At 33.5% G+C, this 23844-nt stretch overlaps 2 protein-coding genes across 5 annotated transcripts in view; one reads left to right on the top strand and one right to left on the bottom strand.

The window, feature by feature from the left end:
- The window catches only part of LOC116774128 (rho guanine nucleotide exchange factor 17), a 70667-nt gene extending 53209 nt beyond the window's left edge, over positions 1 to 17458 (top strand). For 2 of the 4 annotated variants that reach the window (XM_061523715.1, XM_061523717.1), the window contains exons 4-21: positions 2116 to 2193; positions 6270 to 6452; positions 6524 to 6752; positions 7071 to 7383; positions 7451 to 7542; positions 7620 to 7842; positions 8043 to 8134; positions 8207 to 8337; positions 10467 to 10627; positions 10942 to 11031; positions 11518 to 11765; positions 12653 to 12827; positions 13104 to 13171; positions 13706 to 13842; positions 14147 to 14254; positions 14689 to 14866; positions 15244 to 15414; positions 16173 to 17458. In XM_061523715.1, coding sequence (XP_061379699.1) covers positions 2116 to 2193; positions 6270 to 6452; positions 6524 to 6752; positions 7071 to 7383; positions 7451 to 7542; positions 7620 to 7842; positions 8043 to 8134; positions 8207 to 8337; positions 10467 to 10627; positions 10942 to 11031; positions 11518 to 11765; positions 12653 to 12827; positions 13104 to 13171; positions 13706 to 13842; positions 14147 to 14254; positions 14689 to 14866; positions 15244 to 15414; positions 16173 to 16459 — 2964 coding nt within the window. In that variant the 3' untranslated portion in view covers positions 16460 to 17458. The remainder of the gene's footprint in view (positions 1 to 2115; positions 2194 to 6269; positions 6453 to 6523; positions 6753 to 7070; positions 7384 to 7450; positions 7543 to 7619; positions 7843 to 8042; positions 8135 to 8206; positions 8338 to 10466; positions 10628 to 10941; positions 11032 to 11517; positions 11766 to 12652; positions 12828 to 13103; positions 13172 to 13705; positions 13843 to 14146; positions 14255 to 14688; positions 14867 to 15243; positions 15415 to 16172) is intronic. The other 2 variants (XM_061523716.1, XM_032666783.2) reach the window with 2 other exon arrangements.
- Positions 17459 to 17792: 334 nt separating this feature from the next.
- Positions 17793 to 19378, bottom strand: LOC116774163 (uncharacterized). The gene has a single exon (XM_032666821.2). It carries the CDS (start codon positions 19372 to 19374, stop codon positions 17917 to 17919), a length of 1458 nt encoding a protein of 485 aa, XP_032522712.2. The 5' UTR covers positions 19375 to 19378; the 3' UTR covers positions 17793 to 17916.
- Positions 19379 to 23844: the final 4466 nt, after the last annotated feature.

The raw sequence follows: 23844 nt of genomic DNA, 5'->3' as shown, positions 1-23844 counted from the left end.
CAGCAGATTCCTGTCAATTTCAGTGACTAAGCTTTAGTCACTAAAGAAACAAAAATTCTTCTAAAATCTTGGGTCAGTCTGTATGACTTCGTATTTGAACTCAGTCTAGTGTATGATCACTGCTACATTTGACTCCAGCTAAGTCAAGCAGATAGTGGTTCTTCTACTGAATCTTTCCGTTGTATTTCAATCCTAAAGAGAAACCTTTATACCTTTTCGTTTTAGTGGGTAATATTAGTCACACTAAATAATCAATTATTAAATATTTGTTCTGTAAATTATATTCGTTAAATAACATGCATTTCATCCTCTTAATTAAGGGATTAAACTTTCAATATTATTTAATTCATTTATAATTTTGATACATTTTTGTAGTTATTCTAGAGAATTCTATCGATTTTGAGTAACTATATCCTAGGTATAGTATCCGGCTTCTTTTGTTATCGTGGAAATATATTTCTTGATAGAAATTGTCTTATCTCCAACGTATTATTACGAAGGCTAAGATTAAAAATGCGTAAATTATAAAGGAAGTTTTCTGTTGGAATATGAAAGATTACCCCGAGAAGTGATTTCACGGTTCTATAAAGCACAAAGTGCCTTCACTCTTCTATCTGGCAATTACAAAAGTTCGCTCGCAGAGGGACGTTCAAATATTTCAGTTGTACTGTAGGATATTAAAATCCTTCATTTTAATTATAACATCAGTTTGTTTAAAAAAATGAGCGCATATTTACAGAAATAGTATTTCGTGAGACTCACAAGACGCTTTCGACGACATGGCGATAGAGAAAGCCCTATCTTTAATTTCATTTATGTATAGCTAAACACATAACCTACATTTTGTATTCATACATTTTCAAGATGTTAATTTCGGTTTTATATATTAACTATTTAACAATATAAAATGATGATCAAACCTGGTGTTGAAAATGAATTAAAATATTTACTTTATTTAAGAATCACACAATAACTTACATGAATATAAAAAAGTAACGGTCTATGCAACTGAAAAATATTTTTCTTAATGTATCTGTTCTGATATGAAAAATAATATTATTGTATCTACATATAAAACTGTTGTTTAAGCGTATAATAGTAATAATTCTCTTAAAGCTTCACCGTGTTTATATTGTTAATATATAAATTTTATATAAGTTAAACGTTTTCTCACGTCAAAAACATATTTGTAGGATGTAAATGATGTACCATATATGATGTTTCTACAACATTTGTCGCTCCAGAAATCTGTATCGTATGCCATCGTCAAGTAATAATCGTAGTTCGAATACAGAAATGGGAACAGGAAAATGTGTTCTAAAACGTTCTGAAACATATTTAAATTACGAATCTCTTGATACGTATGTAGATTATCATTACAATAAATTGTAAAATAAATTTTAAATAACACGTGATATTACTTCCGTTTATATAATATATGTATTTATAGCGAAAACATATTGAAAAAAATATGAATATTAACTTGATGTATTTTTTGGCAAATTCAAATATCAACGTAGAACTTACATATGTATTGATATATATAGAAGCGGGTATCCGAATAAGGTCAGTTACATAAACGCCGTCCAATCAATAATCTGGCCCGGACTATCGTATATAAAAATCGTGATTTAAGAACTTAGGGCTTATCTATCATGGCCTGAGATCGATATTCAGCTACTGTGATATTCACTTACCCAATAAGGCTGTGTATGCATGAAGCGGTTTTATAACATTTATTTGAACGGATCAAATTTTCATATTGAATAATGTATTATGCTCGTTTGTCTAAAAAGAGTCGCTGCTTTTGAATAAGTAGCCTTATCAGGAGTTTAAATCGTTAAACGTAAGACAGAAAGTTCCAGTTTTTCATTCATCTAAGGTATATAAGTTGAATAAAAATTACGTACGATAAATCATTATTTATGTACCTCAAACTGGAAATTGCGCGTGTTTAGTCTTACGACGCAAATTAGTAATAAGAAATTACCAAGCATAACTTACTGCTACTGAATATCAAGTTAAGACAAATCCTTCTACGATTTTTGACGCATATTTACTTGTAAGTTTTTATAATTTTATTAGTAAATGTTAATTGAAATGTGATTGTTACAGGACACACGGACACACGTGGTCGTCGAACTTTACGAGACGGAAAAATCTTATGTGGAGGCGCTCGAAAACTTAGTCAAGGTAAAAGATCTTGATTGATTCCAAACTTATCAACTCTACATTAATCTTGTTGCCATTAAAAACAGATGTTTAATGATGTCAAATTTCCTTACTATCAACTATAATAAATACAACTTCGTATAATAAATATGAATTCTAATAAGTCATTAAATTTACCTAAAATGTATGACAATGAAATATCTCTTGTTATGTATAGCATATTTTGGTCAAAGCCCAAATTCAATTAATGTCATTCTATATTCGATATTATCTAGATAGTCGAACGTTTTCAATTTCAGCCTGTATTGTGCAATATCTCTTTGTTGTTCCCTGGATGCGCTGAAGTGCCCTTCATATAATTGCGTTTTAACTACAACAGTTCTGCGCATGTCCAGGAAGCTTCTGGAATTACAAATAAATTGATTATTTTGTGCATGTTCTAGAATAGTGCGGAACGATATCGCATCAGATGACGTTTATTTCAACCTCCGCCTTTGAATTTACTATCTGATTTACATGAGATCTTATTTAATCTTTAAAAGATAATCCATAATAATGAGACGTCTAATTAAAGGAAAAAGCTATTGAAATGAAATTGTAAGCTCAAATTTTGAAGTGATTTTTTTATCGAATGTATATATGCATATAGATGTGGAGAGAAGGGATATTATTAGATTTGGGAATATTTATTAAATATTTGCTATTAATTTAGTTTGTTAAGTTTAAACCTCGCAAAATATAATCTAACGACATATTCCTTGTAACCGATGCAGAAATTTTTAAACATGTCTCAAAGACAGAAGAGCCTCATTAGTCTGAAGAATTCACACTGATTTGAACTTTTACAGTTCACACTAAGGAAAGGCACTTCCTACGAAAAGCAGTTTTATGTTTAATAATATTTTTATACATATTATTTTTATTACTTTTATAAATTTGAATTCATACTAACATTATAAATAGGAATCTTTATGAGAATGCATGTATGGATATTTATTACTCTGTCACGTAAAACTGCAAAATTTAATTTTATGGAACTTCACAATAATATATCTTAGAGATTCATGGATTTACCTTCATGGATTTACCTTGCGGGTGCCGGGTCCATCGCATTGCAGGGAGAGGAGCTTTAACAGTGCCTGGTACTTGTGACCCAGGTACCTGGGTGTAGGTTTAAGGTGCCCCTATCTTAAACTCACACCTCCACCGTCCAAGCTCCTCTCCCTACCTATCTAAATTTGTACCTACTAGGGCTGTCTTCTAAGAATGAATTGATGATAGTTCTGGACAGGCGCAAGTCTTTTAGTAGGTTGTAGAGAGATTTATCTATTACACCTTTCGCTCCCGCTTCTACCGCGTACAAATTTATGACGAACCTATTCTTAGTGTGGATTTCTTATATCAGAATAATACAAATCCCGCAATTACTTGTAGTACCCGCGGAACCAAAGCATTACAGTTGTATTGTCTGTAAAATCACGTGACACGGACTATTAATGAGACGGTTGGTTAACATATCTATTGTTCTAACACTGTACATTTCTCTTTGGACGCGATTCTGATGTGCAATCCGACGTAGTCCCGGTCAAAACTAGTATTTTATAAAAGTTAAGTACGTAAGACTGGTTCAATAAGTTAATGAAATATTTGTATATATTGTAATAACAGTTGATAGTAAAGCTTATCGGATAATGTCATCATTCAGCCTCCCCTTTCAATGCAACAGTGCTCTTTATCCCATTTATTATTAAATTTTATTTATAATTTTGAATAGGACAGTTAACAAAAATAATTCAAAAGCCTGAAATTTATACAATAGACTAATCATTTTGTTCGACGTAATATCAACATCCTGATCTCATTGAGTGTGTGGTCTTAAAATGTTTAAATCTTTATATTTCTCGCCAATTCCTACATATTCCTATGTATTTCCACATCACAATCACTAATTCATTTACTATTTCATGGTCCACATTAATTGAGTTTAATATCAAATGTAAGTATGGGACACTAAAATATCTATATTTATTTGTCTTGTCTTTCACTTTTAAATATATATATATGGTAACATGTTTCGCTTTTACGTCCATGTATATTAGGAGTATAATTGCTTGGTGATTTGAGATATTTTATGCTAAGTATGGCCTAACACCGGCTTATTTACTCTCTAAGTACCCCGTACGACTCTTACATGAGATAAACATTATATTACGATTGCTCGTTGTATCACGGAAATGTAATTGGTAAGAAGTTATTATTGTCATAACACGAATGTTACTTGAAATCTGTGGATGAAATCGTTATGCGTGTAGGGAATATTTAGATAGCAAATGTGTTATGCAGGTTTACTTAATATTTTTTTTTATTAAGGTTGTCTAACTTAAGATAGCTGCATGGTTCTAATTTAGTAAGACTAAGTGTGAGAAACTTTTTTAATAAATACTCCTTACTACTTTATAGTAACAAAGATTTTTGTTTCCCTGTTTTGACTTATTAATGTACATCGTTATTTAAGACTAGGGTATGTTCTGTTTATGTGACTAAATTTAGAGACAAAATAAAACAAATGGAAACTAATATTTGCTATTATTAAAATATATATCTTATAAATCGTATCCCTACATGTAGCAAATATGATTATTATCTATGGTAACCCGCTATTATTTCTTGCCGTACATATTTGTAATGATATATACATTTATATTAATATATAAATAAAACAGGATCACTGAATTCATTTAATAATTTTACATCAATTAAAAACAACTTCCTTCTTCAATCATAAAATCCCACGCATTCCATTATATCAATTAACAGGTGACCAAGTATCATCACAATTTAAACTCTTATACAAAGTGGTTATGTTTTATATTTGCATGAAAATATTTCCACACGTAAATACACTTTAGATGCCACACTCTTGAATTATAAGGGCACCATAAAATTATAAGTCAGTCACTCAGCCGTACCAAATTAACTGTGGGATGACAAATTCATTATATTTACGCATTCATCGAAATATCAAAGTTGACAAGGTTTTCATAAATTTCCCTCGGTTCATGGACTAATTTTAAGAATATATTTATTGTTGGTGCCTTTTATATATTATATTTTGCACGGTTATATCTTTTTAAGAAGCTACGCTTTTGTAGTAATTCGAACGTAACAGTGAGGAGTCTTAACCCAATTTGGAGAAAAGGCTTTCATGGAAATATGTAATTCCCGTATACGGGTGAGGAATAAATGCTTCATAGAAGTATGATAGCCGCTGAAATTTTATATAAAGATGAAAACTTGAATAATATAAATACAGCCGAACTACTTTAAATTTACCCCGACGTCAAATGTAAACTAGAAAGTAATCAACGAATTGCAGAAAATCTCGGAAAGAACTTTAAAGTGAAGTTTGAAATGCAATTTCGAGCTCTCGCGCAATAATGCCACTCAACTTTTCTTTAGCAACGTTAACATAAATGAGTCCTCTCTAATACTTCAAGATCGAGCAAAGATTTTTTTAAATACTGTTTACAATAAAATTTGTTGTTTTTATTACACAATCTTTTGATTTTGTAGCTAATATGTATGAAGATAGTGAAAATTATACAACTGTTGAGGCAGTTGCTTTGGTTTCGAAATTGAAAGTTTTTACCGCAGATGTTAGGATATCGATTAGTATAGTAATGTTAAGTTTTATAACCCATAAGCCTCATGATTACAAAAAAATTAAAAAAGATTTAAATAAACTTTCATAGTGTGATGACGAAGGTACAGGATATAATTTTATTTTTAACTACATTAATTAAACATCAGTCTAAAAATGAACACACTATGAATAAATTGGCTTGTATGTTTGATGATTTTTAATCTGCAAGATCGTGTATATGAGATAGTTACAAGACTTACCAGCTAACTATAGAAAGGAGTGAAAAAATTTCAAGCATATTATAATTTTAATGAAGTGATTGAAATAATGTCTGAAATACATTTAACGTTGGGCCTACCATTATAAATATGAATTTAGATATATTTTTTACAATTGGAAAAATATTCGTATTAATTTATGAAATAATCAAATTATTAAAAACTTTTTGTTCTAGAAATACCTCCAACCGCTTAAAAGTCCAGAGAACGCTGGACTCTTAGATGCCTATTTGGTGGATGAAATATTCTACCAAGTACCGGCTATCCTCAACGTGCACCAAGTATTCCTCGAACAACTGAGGCTAAGACTTGAGCAATGGGACCTCCAGCAAAAAGTTGGGGACGTGTTCCTCGAAGTGGTAAGATAAATATCGTCTAGAAGTTTATGCGACACTTTTTTAAAAATTTTAACACTCTTAATTTGTTTCAGTTTACCAAACCCACCGTAATGGACACCTACATGTCCTTTATCAACAACCTGAAAAAGGCCAAGGAAACGATAAAATCCGCAGCGGCATCGCGACCTGCTTTTGCAAAGTTTTTGGAAGCACGTGCAAGAGACCACAAGGGAAAGTTGTCTTTAGACAATCTCTTAATAAAGCCAGTGCAGAAGTTTCCAAGCTATAAGCTTTTGATTCAAAGATTGATTAAACACACAGGTACTTTAAAAATATATATCCTTGCAGGAATTAAAACGTTGTGTTTGGTTTGTGTGTAGTAATATTTACTTGACTGAATATTGACTTGAGTCGACATTTTATTTTAACGTACGTAATATTTCCACCAAAGCTCCTTTTTGGGCATCGAGTACGACATAAAAATTTTAGAAAGTTGACAGTAGATTATAAAAAACATAACAGACATTCACGTCGTTATCTCTTGAAGACTATTAAAAAATAAACGAAATGTCATTATAAATTAATTAATAAAGGAATCATAATCGGATGCATTATAAATACATAATTATATATCAACAGAGCAGTCGCATCCTGACCACAAACTATTGTTGGAAGCTCAGAGGGAGATTCACGATCTCTTGGAACTTATAAATTGTACTGAAAGAGAAAGTCTCGAACAAGAACAACAGCAACAGACTCTGAGGGAATTAGAACAATTGATAGAAGGTCTCTCTAATTTAGTGTCGGCTGATAGAACATTCATTAGGCACGAGATGGTTACAATGCCATCAGCGCAAGGAGCTGTTAAAGACAGAGCTTTATTCCTCTTTAACGACACCCTTTTGATAACAAGTGTCAAGAAAAGGACTGGTACCATAAAGAAACCGATTCCGTAAGTTCTGTGTCTGACTTCTGAAACCTTAGCTTTTTATATGTTAATTTCACGTTTTTACTTCCAGGACATACCAATGCAGCATCGCGAGTCAAATGGAAGGGAACAAATATAAGCTTCTGATGAGGATATCTCTCGGAGACTTGGAAATCGTGAAAGGTCTATAGCAATAACGTACTAAATATATTTAATTTTATATATCACTGAACTTTTATCTCATCAATGGCATGTTTCAGGAAAAGACGAAAACATGAGACGCTTAATCCATGAAGTGGAAACGCTTACAGAAGATGTCAATACATTGACTGTTATATCAGAACAAGTGGCCGCTCTACACACCCAGCATCTTCCTTTAGAAGAGCTGGTCAGAGAAATGTTACAATCGGCCAATAGACAGCTATCTGAAAGACAGAATTTTGATAATCAACTATGCTGTATGGAACTAACTTTGAATACCTCGTAAGTATTAAACATGCCAATGATATTTCATCCATCTGGAAATAAACAAAATATCTTGATGGAAAAACACCCAAGGCTAATAGGCTTTTTCTGCGATAACACATTTAACTTTTTCATTTCAACTTCGATATAGGTCGATAATCTCATAGTTATTTAGAAAGAGCACCAAAAACTACAGTATTCGTTTCTATGAATTTCAGAAACGTCCCAGAGAATTTGACGGTGATATTTGCTAATTCGGAAAAGAGGAGCAATTGGGAGGAACTCATAAACGAGACGAAGCAGAAGCTATGTGAGTTATTAACCAACGTTGATAATAAACGTACAATGGTCCCAACAATCATGATGTTTTATCCTAACCTAGATATGTACGGCCCAGAGCGTCCGGCGCCCGAGTTTCTCTCCCCTGTCCCTATAAGGAAGACGAGAGCCGGCCTACAGTTCACATGCGCTGCCCCTACACTACCCCCGAAAGGACAACCGCCTGATGTTTGGGTGAGAATTCGTTATACCAGCTATAATACCGGCCGAGTGCGAGTCGAACTCGCTGATGAAGGGTTCCGTACAAAAAAAATATTTTAGTGATAGGATCTCTATTTATATGAAATTTCAAAAGAAGAAACAAAGCAGATATATCCAATATACATATACACATCAACATTGCCTAGGGATTTTGTATATATTTTGTTAAAGCAATTATATATGAAATTGAAGTTTATATTATGGTTTAAACTTGCATTACACAAAAAGAGATGCATCATAGATTTTTTATTTATTTTTTGTGTTTTTAATTTTGGGTGTAATTTTTACTTTGTACATAATGGATTTTATGTAGGAAATTATGAAAATTAAAGTAATAAAATAATAAAAAAAAAAATTAATTAAAGTTAATAATCTGTATTTCCTCCCCTAACATTAATAAGAGTTCGGCATCGGTTACTCATGCTCTAAATTAAGTTATCCAAATCGAGCTGTGGTGTCAGGTCCCAGGTTCTTTTCAAGTGCAGGAAAAGTTGTTCTTCTGATGTCAAATTTGGAGAAAAACTTACCATAGCTCTTCGTTGTAACATGTCTCATGCGTGTTCAATGGGATTCATGTCGGGGGACTGAGCAGGCCAGTCCATAACCCTGGTTTCATGTTCCCTCAGCACAGTTGATACCAGCTCAGCCGTATGGGCACGGGCATTATCGTGCATTTGTTGGAACTCCTGACCCATCTGTACCCTGTGTGGGATAATCACAGGTTCCAGTACCTCATTGCGGTATTTCAGTGCATTCATGTCCCCACTTATCTAAATGAGATCGGTTCGCACACCGATACGAATACCAGCCCATAATAGTGCCCATAATATCACCATAATAGTGCCGTCTTGAGACGGCTTCGTCTACCAGGAACTCGCCAAACACTTAATCTTCGTGAATCCGGATGAAATCCAAACCGAGACTCATCCGAAAAAAGCACCATGGACCATTGCTCGTCACTCCATGCGAAATGTTCTCGCGCCCACAATGGTCTTCGTCCGCGATTGCCACGCCGCAAAGCTGGAACCCCAAGTTGTCTGCGAGAATGAAGACCAGCTTCATGTAATCTTCTTCTTACAGTTTGGTCATTAACCAACAATTGGTGGTCAGATTGTAGCCCTTGAACCATTTGCATAGCTGTATTATTGGGTTGTCTCCTAGCGATATTTTGAAGAAAACGGTCCTGTCTAGGAGTGGTGATGCGATATCTGCGACATCGCCTGTAGCAAGATATCGTGTCCATAACCGGGAGATTACATTTTGGCCAGTTTGCAGAGTTTCAGCAACCACTCTTTGTTAGCGCCCGCTTCCAACATGCCTACAGCTCTAATCTGCTCTTCCCTTGTCAAATGTCGACGTGACATAACAATCAATGTAACACACGTTGAAATTAGGAAAATTTAAGAAAGGAAGAAAATGTGTAATCACTTTAAATTTTTCAGAACCTCACTGTTTTATTATAACGTGAACTAACTTTTCGACAGCCAAATTTGAATAAGCGACATACTTTTGTTTCAAAATGAGTTTTTTTTTATTTTTTTGAATTTGGAAAGAGGTGGTGGAGAAGAAAATATTTTATATACAAATTTTTTTATACAGTAAATAATTTTTTTGTCCAGAAGTCTTTCATGTAATATCCCTAGACATTGTTGGTGTGTATATATCACATTCCTAACATCAATACGACAGAATTTACAAGATCTGATTGTATTCTTTTAAATCATTTAATTTACCATATATTATTATATACTCACCTAATACTATTATTATCCAGATTCTTTCTCAAACCTTTTAGATGATTACAATAATTTAATGGCATTTTTCTACGTATATATCTTATAAACTAGGAGCATTAAATGTAAGGATAAAATACTAAATCTAAAATGATTTTTTTAAATTATTAAATTAAATTTGTCTTTAAAGTAAATAATATTGTTATTTACTTGTCCCGTTCCTTCGATTGATACACGCTGATAATCATGATATAAATAGACTAGGTTTTTCTTGAAGCTCACCTATCTTGATACGAAAACTTCAACAAAAGCGGTTCAGCTTTACTTAAAGTTAACATTAATATAATTAACAAATAAAACATCTATCAGGTTTGCAACAGCGACGGGTATGTCGGTCAAGTGTGTGTTCTGACTTTGAATCCTAAGCCGCAAGTGACATCTTGCAATGGCGTCTGCAATGCTAGGATCGTATGCGTTGCTTGCGTACCTCCCGCTCCGGCCCTCGTTCGCCAGCAGACATTAGACATACCGTGAGTATTCTACCCATATACTTCCTTAATTAAGTCACATATACATTATCAAACACATTAAACGTGAATTTAAGTTCATATAGAAATTGAAGAATCAAAATTAGTAATTAGTGAGCTCGTAATACTTGTTGACCTTGATGCCGTGGTCTTTGGGGATGTTTTCCCAAGGAACCTTAAGGTCTATTAACACAACGCGCTTTAAAATTCGCGAATACATAAATATATCTGTCTGGAGGCCGACGCACAAATATCCTCTGGGATTTTATATTGTTTCTCATACATACGTTACTATTTTGTTTTGTCATCTATTACAGGAGTACCAGCTCGTTGAACAGTTCCGGTAATAAGCCTGGTATAAGTATTTCTGATGCTGATGAAAGCTGCAAGAATATACGTCTTGACAGGTACTTCATATTATACTATATATTTTTTTAGTAGCTCTTGTTTTTTTATTGACCAGTTTCTTGTAACCAGGTATTATTATTAGAATTAACTATATTCTGTTTATATAAGTAGGTACTTCACTATCACTGTTGTACATTATACAGTGATATGTATATATGTATAACGTCCAAATTTATTAAATAAATTTTGTAGCTTATTTCAAATACATGTTCTGTTAGTCGACAAAATGTAATGTATCAGTATTTCGTAGTTTAACTTTCAGTCGTATGAAGGGTAGCAATTCCTTCGACACAATCATCAAACTATATTAATTTAGTTCACATATTTCGACTGTTCTTTATGCATTCAATAGGTTGTATCCTGTACAGTGAAGAAATTTTTTTTTTCGTTATTTTTTTATTGCAGCTTGAGTTACGGAGACTGGAAAATATAGGCGTTTTGGTTGTTTTTGTTTATTTATCATATATATACATATCAATAAACAGCTCATCATCTAGTGAAGACGAGGACGATGGCTCGTCCACCAGCGAGAATCAAGACGCCCAGTCCGAAAGAAGCCAGGACTCTGTTCGGCTGCACAGCCTCAGTGCGATCGGGGCCAGGGCGACGCTGACGCCTAACCATAGCAAGAGTCTGAGCACGCCTCACACCGGACAGAACATACCGATACACCCAGTCATGAAGTCCAGCTCGAATCCCGCTGTCGACAAACAGGCTATGGGAATCACATCCGGTAATACAATACTTTCACGAGTTCATATAAATGAAACGAATATTTTTTTATCACAAATTTTGTTATATTTAAAATTCACATTCACATCCCGTCTGCTCGCTATTAGTCTCATTCAATATGAATCTACGACTACCCGCAACGTAAATCGTATTCACTTTATGTATCTACCCTCAAATTTACTTCCTTCCATAATATTCTTATTAATTCTTTCTTTTTCGTTTTTCCTTTTAATATATGTACATTAATATTATCTCTCTCCCTTCACGTGCATCTTAGTTCCTGGACGCATTATTGGTATGAATCTTTCTCTTGTGTTTTCTTAAATATTAACTAGTAATATGTATTTGCATAAAAATACTTAATGTCTTCAACGTCTTCGTTATATTAAAAATATAGATTTCTTTGAAGTAATCATTTTTGTGGTTGACAGAAATGTGTGGCGTTTAAGTTATCGAAAACATTTTTTGCAGATGATATTATTTAAATCCTTATTCTATAAGACCTTTGCTTACTATGAATGTCTCAGTAGTGTAATGCGGTTGAACAAATTGTCTACTTTATATTAACCTTTAATAATTCTCGTATTTATCTTTATATTTCTATCCTACGTAGGTGTCTCCAAAAAAAAAGTGAATGACCAAATACTGAGTGCATTCCTACCACCTACCACCTACAACTTAATTTCCGCCATCCAACTAGTCGAATGTCAGTCAAGCACTATCCAGTCGCAATAAAAAAATATATAATAAACTGAACATAACATATTTCCATGAAATAAAAAACGACACAAATAATACTTACACAATTAAAAACATACAAATGTGCCTAAATTACGCTGCTAATACACACCTACAAGATTTTATTCGACAGTTTGTATTATCGTATAGGCACCTTATCGTCACCAGCCAGTCGCCAGTCCTCGGAGGACAACGCTACGAATCAGCCAACAATGTGGCTCGGGACCGAAGACGGCTTCATTCACGTGTACAACTGCATGGACAACATACGCATCAAGAAGAACAAGATTAAGCTACAGCACAGCGCCTCTGTGATATCCATCAAGTAATTATATTGAAGTATATTTTTTGATATAATTCCTTTTTGGTTGGACAGACTAACGGTGACCACTAGGACACTAGTCGTTTTTCCGTTAGTTGTATTTTTGTCTCCATCGCTGTCGCTGTATTAATTATCTCGCTTGTTCTGATTCACACATAACAAATATAAGCGAGTTAAATCACAAAAATTTAGTTTTTTTCCATCAGCTACGTAATAATTTTGCTAATTTTGGATATTCCGAAGGCCTTTATAGTAATTTTATAATATTTTATATTACAGATACGTCGAGGGTCAAGTGTTCGTGTCTCTTGGTAACGGTGAATTGGTCGTGTATAACAGAGATATTGGTGAGTATTATTACATTCAAATGTACATGAACACAGAGTAAAGTAAATTCATGTGTAGGACCATAGAGTTAATAATAAAAAAAGATTGAATTCTTTATTCAAATAACAGTTGCCTATCATTAGATATTTTATAGAAAAACGTATCTTTATTATTAAAACAAAATATCTTAGAAATAAAGTGTTTTGGAAAACCATTTTGTAAATTAATTATAATATACGGATTCAAAAGTTATTCAACTGTTAAAACTGTTAAGGTTAAGTGAAATTAAATCATGTTCCACACACATTAGATACACACTATGAAAAGAGGTCACAGGCTATAAAATTTTGCGTATTTGCCAGCAGATTCATGCAGATTATTTGCCCAATATACTCGTATTTCCATGAACAACTCAATACTTATGTATTGTAAATATTTACAATCTGAATATGTACTAAAAACGACTACTTTTTATTTAATTCTGCTGTCATATTGGGATACTGAGTACTACTTCGCTGTTATTATCTTATGCGATATTTGTTGGCTTCCGTCAGATGGTACATGGTCAGAGCGCGCTACGCTGGTGGTAGGTGGTAGCTCTAACCCAATATCCGCCATGTTGGTGGTCGCTACGCGTCTCTGGTGCTCAACACAGTCCTACGTTAAAGTCATCAATCCGCATACGCTGCAGGTGAGCTATCACTCAAATAGCATTCTATTTCATATACATTTTTACTAAACTCTACATTTCTAGGACCAACAACGTTATAACTAACTAGAAGAAATTTGTTCCTTATCTTTTACATTATCATTATTGAGAACACCCTACATGTTATCTTTTAAATATATTCTATAAAATTATATAAATTTACACCTTTACTGCTACATATTTACATATATATATAAGATGATTTACTATACAAACTTGTTAACTCACATTACAACTCCTACGGCCCGAGTTCCGAGTTGCTGGTACATAATCTATTGGTGTCTAGGAGGACGGTTCATTTCAAGTGCCCACTCACAGTCGTCAGATCAGTCACATGGCCATCTCCGGTAACACCATATGGCTGGTGCTCAACCCGACGCATAAACAGTCGCAGGTTCGAATCCTGCTTATCACGATTCTATTTTTTGTACTGAATATCGCTTATGTGAAGATATAGTTTTTTATTGTTTTAATTTCAGTAGTATTGGCCCTGTGATGCTTTAGGAAACAAAAGGATTTCTACATTTCAAAGAAAAAAATAAGTACTTATTGATAAATATTCTACCTTCCGCGCATTTAATTTTACGTCTGGCGACATCTCTTGGCAGTAGTCAAGCGAATGACTATCGAGATAGATTTCCTTGTCCGCTTGGGACTAGAATAATATTGTATTTATGAAACGTAGCAATCCTATTCTAACACGAGAAAAGCTGATATGAAAATGCATCCCTATTATTAGTAGAATTTATTTTGCAGTGTTATCTTTGTCAGTACCGTTTCGATTCACCAAAGATCTCAAGGAATACAGTCATTTTTTTGTATATATAGGAGGACGATACATTCCACGTGACCACAGACACTCGTCCCATCAGTCATATGGCTGTTGCCGGTACCTCTTTGTGGATGGCCCTCAACACGACTCCCCAGCTCCGATGCTATCAGACAAATTCCAAGGAGCTGCTAGCTGAACTGAGCATCACAGCGCCCGTCACTAAAATGCTGCATGGTGAGTTGAGTTCCCTGCTATATAAATCGAATTCGTGATTATTATGAATTTGTTAATTTAATCACTGGGATTTTGGGTGAGTTCTGTGAGATGTAGTAGTTTTACCTTATTTATATATTTTTTTTTTGTACAAATCTTTCCAAATCTTACTATTGTCCTAATAATGTAATAACTTTTCTGGCCGCAAAATGGTAGGAGGTATGTATAGCAATTGAAAATTATTATAACTTCGTTCCGCATAACAATACACCAAAGACGTTTTTTGCTTTATTCTTTCCAAACTTATTCTACTAGACAGTATATTTAGTCTTTTAGCGATGTTAGTCGATTTCCATAAATAACTTGTTTAAATGAGTGAGTGTTTCGTTCGTGCGCAGGATGCGACGACATTATCCGCCAACATAAGGCGGCGTGTCTGCGAGTGACGGCTCTATTGGCACATCGAGATACCTTGTGGGTTGGAACGTCTGCTGGCGTGTTGCTCACAGCGCCGCTACACAACTCGCCCAACACACGAACTGGACAGTTCACTGTGCCACAACTCACCGGTGAGTACTAGCTTTACTTTAATACAATACGTTCATATTGAACCGATATTTGTATGACTTTCAAATTAACAATAGTCGTATAGTAAAGAAACTGAATCGCGATTTTCTTAACGTTGCAGAAGTTTGGTAAAATATCGCATTCTATTGGGTTTTTTGAGGTTAAATTTAACTTTCCTTGAATCTTGAGCTAAAATACTGCTGAAAGTATGTATTTTTGAAAACTATGAGATTATTCAAACATCTGGATGGGTCCTTAGGATAATGGTTATTTGAAACATTCAGTATCCACTACAACATTTTGTGCTGAGTACATGCAGCTGAGCATTTGCATTATTTTGTTGATTAATAGGCCATGGTAAAAAATTGTTTCCATCAAATTATTCAATCCCATATCGTCCATCAACCAAAAACTAACGTTACAAATCGAACAGATCTTGTCAATGTCCTTTATATATCATACAATGTTCAATGACCGGACTTATTGTTCTAAGTGCTGGTTAAAATATGACTAGAGTATTCTTAAAATAAAACAATAATAATAATTAAATAAACGCCTTTATTCCATGCGACAAACTCTTCCGCGTTTTCTCCATACAATACTCAAGATTATTCGTCCAACAAATAAAAAACGTTGACATTGACAAAATATTCCATATTCCAGTACAAATGGAGCCTTAGCTTAAAAAACAATCAGACATTGTTAATGTCTCGTACGGTCCTATTTTTTAAGTCACATTAATTTACTTAATTTCCCACAGGGGTGACTTACGGTCACACTGGACATGTTAGATTTTTGACAATCGTCGAAAATCCAGTTCCGCATAAGCCAACAACGAAACCAAGCACGAGCTTGAAGACGAAGGCTCTGAGTCGGCGATCGACGAACGCTGAGAAACTACAGAAGCAGACAGAAAGCAGCCCGAACAATAAGGAGACTTTGGTGATATCTGGAGGGGATGGCTACGAGGACTTCAGGACGTCCTCCATGTCCGAGGACGCGGGGCGAGAGGACTCCACAAATCACCTGCTTTTTTGGAGGGTATGAACGAATTTTCCGGCCTACAGGGATGTACCAACACCCGGATACAGTTTCGGGAGGAGATTGACTAATACGTTTCACAAATGGTTTAAGAAATGCATGTGATAACATGATGTGACTATAGTTATTGTTGAGCCTAATTTATCACAAATTTATAATTTTTTTTTTTGTTAATTGTTCCAGCTTTTTAAAAAGGAAATGTTGATATGAATAAGTTTTTAGGGTATTTGAAATTGATTTGCGCGTTAGTGCGTAGAAAATAGTTCTGTATTGAGATTACTATCGATAAGTTTAGGACATTAAATGTCAAAATATATCAACAAAGATTATTATGTATCGAAATGCAATGTTGCAAGTGCAGTATTATTAAAATTATCATTAGCGAGACCCCCTCCGGTCCTGAGATATATCAAAAAACCTGTTTTAGACGGATTTACGTGTACCTACCTGATCATATCAATATAAAATGTTAAATGTCCATAACTATTTTGTTATTTACAAATTAAATCTTTATAAAAAAAAAATATATTTAAATATATCAATATATATCAGTGTATGCCTAATCGAATGAAAAAAAAAATAATGTTAAACTATATGTCCATAGAGTTCTATTGCCAAGTATGTTACCGATGTGTTTTTAATAACAATATTATTCCTTAATGACATTGGCTTTACGGTAGTCGCTGTTAGCTATAGACAAATTTTAATCTCATGTTTGACAGTCCGTTGTCGATATATAAAATAAAAAAAAAAATAGATGTTCTCATTAGATCTCTTAATATTCTTAAATGGAATTACATATATGTACTTTATCTAACGTGGCCGATGCTATCAATGTACCGCTTAACAGAATCTTGAATTGCTCAAAAGTCAAATGTTACTATCCGCGGGATGGCATCCCGATCATGAACAGAGCAAGGTCTATGATGTATTTAGTGTAAACGATGTAGATATCTGTGACGAAATTCTGCAGAAAATGAAATAAAGTCGCACTTTAATGAATTACGTGTACGTTTCATTTTATTCATTGTTTAATTCCTTAGAAAAAATTATAGACTATCATTGTGCTAATATTAATTATTAGATTGTAAACGCCAACCCGTCCTGAGCAAGCGTGATGATTAATGCTCTAACCTTCTCCATGTGAGAAGACGCCTTTGCTCAGCAGTGGGCTCCGATAGGCTGATGATGATAATGATGATCATTGTGCTGATTTAAATAATAATAATCTTGCATGTCAATATTTTCTTTGGATTGCATTTTATGGGTAATTAAATCCCTTTTTTATAACAGTAAATGTCTTAAAAAACTACGGAATGAATTTCATAGCATGGGGTATTATTTATTGCAGCATAGTTTAAACACGATTAATATTTAGCTTTTTTTTCTCCTACAATTCACACATTCAATGCTTTATTCGTTAATATAACACCACGTATTTGCAGCCGTTTGTTTTCAATGAGCTAGTTACAAGTAACACTTATCTGATTTATTAATTCTTCTACGGAATTCAGGTCCACGTTAGAGTCGAATTTCTTCCCTCTACTAACAAAGTAGGGATCCATTTGCAATTGTAAAGCTAACTTCTTCAACGTAGTTCTTCTATCCCTTTCACTATCACTGGCTTGCCTTTTAACTTTGTTCGCCTTTGTTAATTCTATCGTAGCACAAATGAGATCCTTTGCTTTAAGCATTTTCTTTTGTAATGACGAAGAATTCTCGAAGTGTGGCGTTGTGTCTTTTTTACCTCTTGCTATATAGTAAGGATCGTTACGAACAGATTTAAAAATATCTTCCAAGGCTCCGCGACGTCCTCTTGCTTTGTCCAATTGAAGACAGTTATATTTCTTTCCCCTAGTAATAAAAAAAGGGTCGTCCTCCTCCGACGAGCGACCGCTTCGTTCGACCAATATGTAATGCGGTTCTTCAGCATAAATCCTGTCATTGTGAATTGTGTTCTGTCCAAATGGTTTCGATCTAATTTCATTATTTGGTTTTAATTTTGTGATGTCATGAATGGATCCTACTGGATTTTTATTTGGTCCATTTAGTAATGATTTTATTTTGCTATTCCTATCTTTATTAAGCCTGTCAATGTTTTTTTCGATCTCACTAATAGCTTTAACGATCGATTCTTTAACATCTAATTTCCTTCGACCCCGATTTCCCCAAAAAGGTTCAGTTTCCTCGTTAAGAAGTGCCAGACTACGTATTCTACTTTTTCCGTTAGCATCAAGATCTTGGTTTTGAGTTTCACGTCTTCCACGATTGCCCCAAAACGGTTCAATATCGTCACCCTTGAATGTGGAATATAAATTTTCTCGCCTACCTCGATTACCCCAAAATGGTGCTTCTTCTTGTCTTCGTCCTCTAGTACCCCAAAACGGGTCGTCATCTTGTCTACGGCCTCTATTTGCCCAAAACAAGTTGATCTCATTTTCATTCGATTCTTCCGATGCCCTTCGACCCCTATTTCCCCAAAAGGGGGCATCTATTTCGTCGTGCCTCTGTTTCATAAGATATGCAGGCAGTTTATGCACATTCTTAGTTTTACCCAAGAAATTGTAGTAAATATGTGTAGTCAGTGGAAGGTCAGCGTATTGTTCCTCGGATGCACTATCTCGCCTTCCTCGTGTTGCCCAAAACGGTGTTTCCTTATTCAATAACCTTTTCCCAGACTCGTCATTATGATTTTCATACCAATCCACTTTATCCAGAAATGTATCTTCATCGGGTAAGTAATATTGTACGGAACCTTCGTTTAAAGATCTCTTTGTTCTCTCCTGTTTTAATTTCTGTTCATAGTTATTTATCTTTTTGTTAAGAAGTTTAACAGTTTTAGTTTTGTTTTCATTAATTCCATAAACTATGTATTGCGAGGTTAGAAAGAAAATTAATAAGATTACTATGTGTTTTTGCATGATTTTAAATCTGAAAAGAAAAAAAAAACATTTTAGTTACAAAGAAGAGTCAGAATAATTATATTGAGATTACGTATAATAAATATATTTTACCAACTTACCCGATAGATATTTGTACTAAATTATAATAATCATATTATTAACATATTAGAAAAATAGCACTCGTAAGAACCTCTCGGTGGATAGAATTCTTATGGAAGCAGGACACAATCTTCAAGCTTTTATATATGATATCTTAGTAGGCGGGATCTCTAGGGATGGTACAACTTTTTTTATTTTATTTTGGTACCGCGGGGACTATGTGACTGTTATTGAATTAAAACATTGCTACTTATTACGTCTGCCTGATAAGGGTAGGTTCTCACGTGAAATTCTTATTTTTCATTACATTTATTTCCGAAGTATTACAATAACAATTTGTATTATACTTAAAAGTCTTCTTAACGGCTTAATGTTAATAAAAATATAATTAAAATGCAGTAATATACAATGTTGTATTGACAGCCCTCGTGAAGATTTTTGAATTAAATAATAAAACCAATACGTCAACAAAATCCATGAATATATTACATGGTATTGGGGCTATCCTAATATAATGTTGCTGTCAAAATATGTTTATTATAACAAAATCATGAATTCTAAATAAAGGTTATTGGAATGCTTAGACGGACATTCCTTCTCAGTCGGAAGGGTTCCTGAAATTTCAACCTAATTCACATAATACAACTAAAAAACACATCCTTTTTCCTTGTCCAGCATATTCAATTTTATTTAACAAAAAATAATAGAAAATATATAAAGACTATAGACTGATAATGAGGAAAATTTTAGTTCATATAAGAAATTAGAGGAACGCGCTGTGATAAAATATAAAATGAAAACAATTGCATATTTTAATATAAAATTAACATTAATATTGTACACACGTCAGTGTATTGTATACATACAAACGAAATATTAATCGGAGCTTTGGGTTAATTACAAAAAAAAAATGTAATCAACATAGGCTTTGGACATCGTGGCTTAGAGGTTAAAGACCCGTCTCTCATACGTGAGGGCGCGGGTTCGAAACCTGGCAAGTACCAATGTGATCTTTTCCGAGTCATACGTACTTTCTAAGGATATTTAGACACCACTGGCAGACTGTGAAGGAAAACATCGTGGGGAAACCTGGTCTTATAATTTCAAATTATAAGATTGAAATCGCCAACCCGTCTTGAGCAAGCGTGGCGATTAATGCTTTAACCATCTCCACGTGAGAAGAGGCCTTTGCTTAGCAGTGGGCTCCGATAGGCTGATGATGAGGCTTTGGACGAGGTAAAGCAGATTTCTTTTTAACCATGTGTTACCTTCAAAATCTCGGTAAATAATTTTGTCTAGTTATAAACTGCTATAGAAATTGAGATTTCTTAAAATTAACTTCTACAGTGTTATTTGATAAATGGAGAAAATTGGTTAAGTTTTTTTCTAAGCAGAAACTATATATAAATAACTTCAAACCTATGATCATTTAACTCAGTTTAAATGTGATATCGTCTATAGGACTGGTTTTTTAAAAAAGCTACTTTTTTAACAATCCTCCGCCTTTTTATTAAAATTTTACCTTTATATTTTAAATTTATTTTTAATCTTTTTGCAATATACGTTTCGTCTACCTAACCTAGCCTTATGCTGCTTTAAAAAGAGCATCAGAAAAGATGTGATAGAATTTTCTGCTTGCTTTATTTTATTTTAAGTACTGTAATATAATTTCGAAAGAGGTTGCATTCGTCTTAACCATGTTACCCTTGTCAGAGAACGAATGTGTCCAGTTTCTTTGATTAAAGATCGCAGGAACTGAGGGGAGGTTGGGATGAATTGGTATGTGTTAAAAATAGAGTATGATTTAAAAATATGCTTTTGAATAAATTTAAGTGACAGATAATAATGTGAAAATATATTAGATTAAAAGTAAAGTAAAAAATACTTCATATTTTTTATTTTAATAAAGGGAAATTCAAAATAATTTTGTGAATTATGAAAATGATTAAACATCCATTCTTTTTATCCTTTTTCTGTTAATGTTGAAAAGATCATTTGATTTTCATTAAATTAGTTTTTTACATTACTCACTTGATTTTGAGGTACTCGTTAATGTGAACCGTAGCTGTCACTTTCTGTGGCACTATTGACGTCCCTAAATTTGTTTTTAAACCCATCTTGTTTTGTTCTGAAGAGGCAACAGATATAAAGGTGGAGTTACAGTACTCATAATGTCATATAAATCATACAGTACTTGTTATAAAATACTTCTCTTTGAGAGAGCATTTCCTACATTGTCATTTCAACCCAGTCTCCTCAGTATTCCTGTGTGTTTTATATAATAATAAGATTGCCTTGTTTCTATGCCACGCTCCGGTAAATAGTAAAAGGTATAAAAAGAAAAATCCCATCCCGGAGTGCCATTTGCTACCAGTTCAGCAGAAAGCATAAGTTGGAAATGTTTTATGTTTGAATTTATTTCAAATAGTATTCCAAACCGTGGAAAAATTTTACTTTAGTAAACGTCACAGAGATGTTGAATAAAAACTAAGTTAAATAAACTTTGCGACACAAAACGGTTTAAAATATTCTTAAGTATTCATATTAAAAGGGACCTTAGTAATAAATGGACGATGCTCTCCTTAGGTACGTATTCATTGACGTCAATTTATTTCAGATATCTGAAGTCCTGTTAAAACCAAACGAACCTTTTTCTACAAGAGGATTCTGTTTCAAAGTAATACTACTGCCCTCCTAGTGTAGTTGGTATACCGTAAACAAAAATTAAATGATAGTAATAATATTTTTCACCATTTTTAGCATTACAAATGAGCATCAACAGTAAGTATATTGTATTCGGTGTTAATGAGGTTGAGTTTAAAAATTATATCCGAATTTTCTGAGATTGTTAAAAGGACAACAAATTTAATGAAACCAAAAATTAACTATACCTTTTTTTTCTATTCAACTTCTCAGCAGGGGTCACTTGTAAAGCATTAAAATATTCTTGTAGAATAGTGATCTTCATATTGGCTGACGTAGAAACGAGATTAAATTCTCCTGGAACAAAAATTATTGAAGATTTCCTCTCTGAGACCAAGAATATATTTTAAATAATTCAATTTCCAGCCAAGGAGGCTGTATACCATAGACGTGGAGGCATTGCTATAATACTGTTTAGTACTTTACGCTTGTATTCCTTCTACATAGTATATGATCGCATAGAATGTAGAAGCAACAAAAGGAATTGAATTCCGCTTCGTTTCTGGATGTCTTCGGTAAGTTACCCAACAACATGTTACCGCCAATAATGTCCCAAAATTTTTTTGTAGGTTCCTCGCCAACAAACTATTATGTTTTATGGATCCTCAAGTACAGATACTTTATCTTGTACCGTGTCTTGTAGCTTACTAGATGGTGTCAAATTATTTTGATTCCAATTTGAGGACCGCTGATCTTTTTTCATATAAAAAAAATATCGTTTATGGATACTTGAAATGTGAGGAGTTGAAGAATCTATCCTATTATTTTGGTTAATATTAAACGATATTAATTTTAATTTGTACCGTCTCTGTAAACGGAACCAAATCCAAGAGACAAACTTCGTTAGATATATATTTTATTAAACAAGCTACACATTTCCTTTGTAAGGAAAATTAAAAAAACCATAACTATTTGTTCCTTAAATCGTATTATTCAGGACATCTCTCGTAATGTAATGGCTGTTCCATTTCATCTAATGTTTTTTGTGATCTCCAAATTCTCAGATTTCATACTTCACGAATGACCATGAGCGAAAATTTAAGATCTAAGGAATTAAACTAATCCGAGTTATTCTCAAACAAACAAACAATATTTCGTATCTAAATAAATAATATCACCTTTCAACAAGACCAATAAACGCAGGTCAACCTACATACAAATATTTCTGGCGTCCAAAAGATATATCCCATTCGACTGATAATAACTAATAATATGAAATAAACATTTGGAATCATAGCTGTATTTACATCTATTGGCCGTGAATAGTTTGGTGGGAAGGAAGGATATTTTTAACTCGCTTTGATATGTTGAAGTGTAGATAACATCGCGCTTTATGACCGGTTTAGATATTTGAACAGAGAAATTTGAAATACAAACTGATTTTTTTTGTATTCTCGTTATGGTTTTTTTTAATAAACGATCTAATTAAATACAGATGATGATGCAAGTGGAGTGATTTTGGTTATTTTTATGTCGAATTAATCCTATTTAGTTTTTTGTCCTGATCCTAAAAATCTGTTCATTGAAACGACATCCTTCAAAGATATACATCATAGATCATATCATCATCAAGTTAATTAATATTCGTTGTTTTAGTAATTAATAATAAATATGTTTTTGAGATAATACGTACGAGAATGTATAAAGACTCTCTGTGCTTGGCTAGCCTGTGGAACGATTACAGCA

Source organism: Danaus plexippus, chromosome 20, assembly GCF_018135715.1.
Source record: "Danaus plexippus chromosome 20, MEX_DaPlex, whole genome shotgun sequence".
Taxonomy (NCBI): Eukaryota; Metazoa; Arthropoda; class Insecta; order Lepidoptera; family Nymphalidae; genus Danaus; species Danaus plexippus.
The sequence above is the reverse complement of the archived record's forward strand: the minus strand, read 5'-3'. Positions and strand labels throughout refer to the sequence as shown.